The 2529-nt window shown below is 34.8% G+C and overlaps 1 protein-coding gene across 1 annotated transcript; it reads left to right on the forward strand.

Moving 5' to 3' along the window:
- Positions 1-359: 359 nt before the first annotated feature.
- Positions 360-2025, forward strand: LOC145327446 (uromodulin-like). The gene is made up of 4 exons (XM_080170995.1): positions 360-427; positions 606-658; positions 1096-1226; positions 1740-2025. Exons 1-4 carry the CDS (start codon positions 360-362, stop codon positions 1881-1883), a joined length of 396 nt encoding a protein of 131 aa, XP_080027121.1. The 3' UTR covers positions 1884-2025.
- Positions 2026-2529: the final 504 nt, after the last annotated feature.

A 2529-nucleotide genomic window follows, 5' to 3' on the forward strand; every position in this document is an offset into this window, starting at 1 on the left:
AAATAAAATTACTTAAGTGTTCTGAATGATGAGTTAAGAAATATAAATGTTGAATGGGGCAGGAAGGATAAATAAACAGATGAAATAATAGTTTTTCTATTCCCGAACCCATTATTGAATCCCAATAGCAAGTTTCACTGTAAGGGAGAGCCATATCGGTTTAGCGGTTAGCGAGATCCATTGCACAGACACGCAAACTGACATACGACATCCTGTTAATTTTACAGAAGGATTATATCTTAATCCCAGCTTAATCATGATAACTAAATGTTTTAATATGCTTTTAAAATTTATTTTAACCTTTTTTCACCTGAAAGGTACTATAACTAGAGACCAATATCTTTCATTTACTACAAATGATGGCATTAGAAGAATACTCATATGTTAATATAATAACAGCAGTAAAGTCAGGATGGGACATTGGACTGTAAATTACAATAGTACCCAAAGTAATATAACCACATTCTATCATTAGTTGTCTCAAAACTTTTACCCAACAATCTTAATCTACAAAAAGGGTTTGTACATCAATTTATCGTTCATTGTCTTATCCCTTTAGATCCCTGACTAAAGTATAAAGTAAAGTTTTTAATCTGTGTTGGTAGGTATTCTGATAATCTCGACTGTGGGGAGAAAACTGCTGATTGGAACGGCCCAGGTAAATTTTTTTTGTACGATTAATTTTAGGGCAGCATAGGGTATTAAAACACTATCCCCGCGATGCTTTGCCCTAGTGTTCTTATTGAGCGCTGAAAACCCCGGTCTTTCTTTTTAAAAACTAAATTAAAATAAGGGGGGACGGCATTTTTTGACCATTGAGGGGGCTTACTCTGCGGGACCAACACCTGCGGTCGATGCTCTAACCCTGTTGGCTGGCAAGTAAACAATATAACCTAACCTAACATGCTTTATGTAATCAAGCAAAACAATCACCTTTATATTCCATTTATTTTAAAATAACAGAGGGAGTCAGTGCTCAATAGACACTTGTTAATGTTAATGTGTGTTATTTATAGGGCTAATAATATGTGTAAAATTTAATAATAAAAAACCACGCAACCTCTTAAATATGCTAAGTTTACTTATAAAATACAGGATGGTATCGGTTTCTGGAGCCAGCTGGAAGGAAGCTTCCAGAGCGGCCACCTGGAGGCTGGCACTGTGCCACACATGCTGCAGGATGGATGAATGGGACACACCCTGAACACCCGGGACATTCAGTTGAGGTAAATTATTGTTTAAGTTAAAGGACCTATTTAAAATTATAAGGTTTTTTTGTCTGTAGCTTAAGATTTCTGAACTGATTAAGTTCTCCATCATATAGAAGTGATATTTAAATTAAAGTCTTGGGATTGTTCTAGGCTATTTTTTTGCTTTCCATGACCCTTTTAAGCAGAGCTCCTAGATGCTAGGGGCAGATTTCCTAGTATTTATATATAATAGAAAGGAGTTTCTAAAAATAACATTTGATTTTAATATACTGTGAATTAACGTTCATATGACATGAAAAAGTATTGGACAGACACTTAGTCGAACATACATCCTAGCTCAAGAATAAATTTAATGGGATTTTTTTGGTATTATTTAAATTCTTGCATTTATATACTAGATGCTCATATTGGTATAATCACAAAATAATTATGTCGCCATCTTGAATGTCAGTCTTGAAAATCACATTTTACCCATAGCGTTACGGACTGACAGACAGACAAAGTTAATCATAAACTAAAACTGTTTAGGTAGACATATGCTTCCATGATGGCCCTGACGAGCTGTATACCTGTGCTACATCCAACAGAGCATTGGTTACAAATTGTCAGGATTATTTTGTTTACAAACTTACCAATACTAACTGTTGGGCCAGATATTGTGCAATCAATTAATAGACAATAAATATGATTATTTGGATCATGTTAAGCAGAACATGCCAATATCCAGTTTTGCATGCCCTGCTTTACTTGATGAAATATTGGGATATTTTTTTTTAAATGTGAAAAATTGTGTATATAATTATTTTTATTAAAATATTCGGGTATAGTCCTTTTCACGACATCCCTCCATAAGGAGCGATTCTTCGTATTTTTAAAATGGCTTTTTATAGGTTATTTTAGGTTAGGTTAGGTTATATTGTGTTAGGTGATTGCCCCACAGGGTTAGGTAATTGGCCCCGCAGGGTTAGAGCCCCCCGCAGGGGCTAGAAATAGGAGAAAAGCTACTGTGAAAAATACGAAGAATCGCTCCTTATGGAGGGATGTCGTGAAAAGGACTATACCCAAATATTCATTTATATTTATTAGCGAAGGTACTCTATAATTTATTATGTCTGTCCTTCCGTCAGTCCGTAACGCTGTGGGGGAAATATTATTTTCTCTGCTGCTATTTATGATAGTCGGTTAAAACTTATTGTCAACATTTCCATCATTATATTCATAGAGCATAATTAACTATAAAACATCCATGGCAAGGGGATTACATTCTTGCAGGTTTTGCCATTTTTATATTTTCCTATAAATTGGGGGATACGTGATG

Source organism: Acartia tonsa, chromosome 9 (assembly GCF_053477335.1).
Source record: "Acartia tonsa isolate MP-2025a chromosome 9, ASM5347733v1, whole genome shotgun sequence".
Taxonomy (NCBI): domain Eukaryota; kingdom Metazoa; phylum Arthropoda; class Copepoda; order Calanoida; family Acartiidae; genus Acartia; species Acartia tonsa.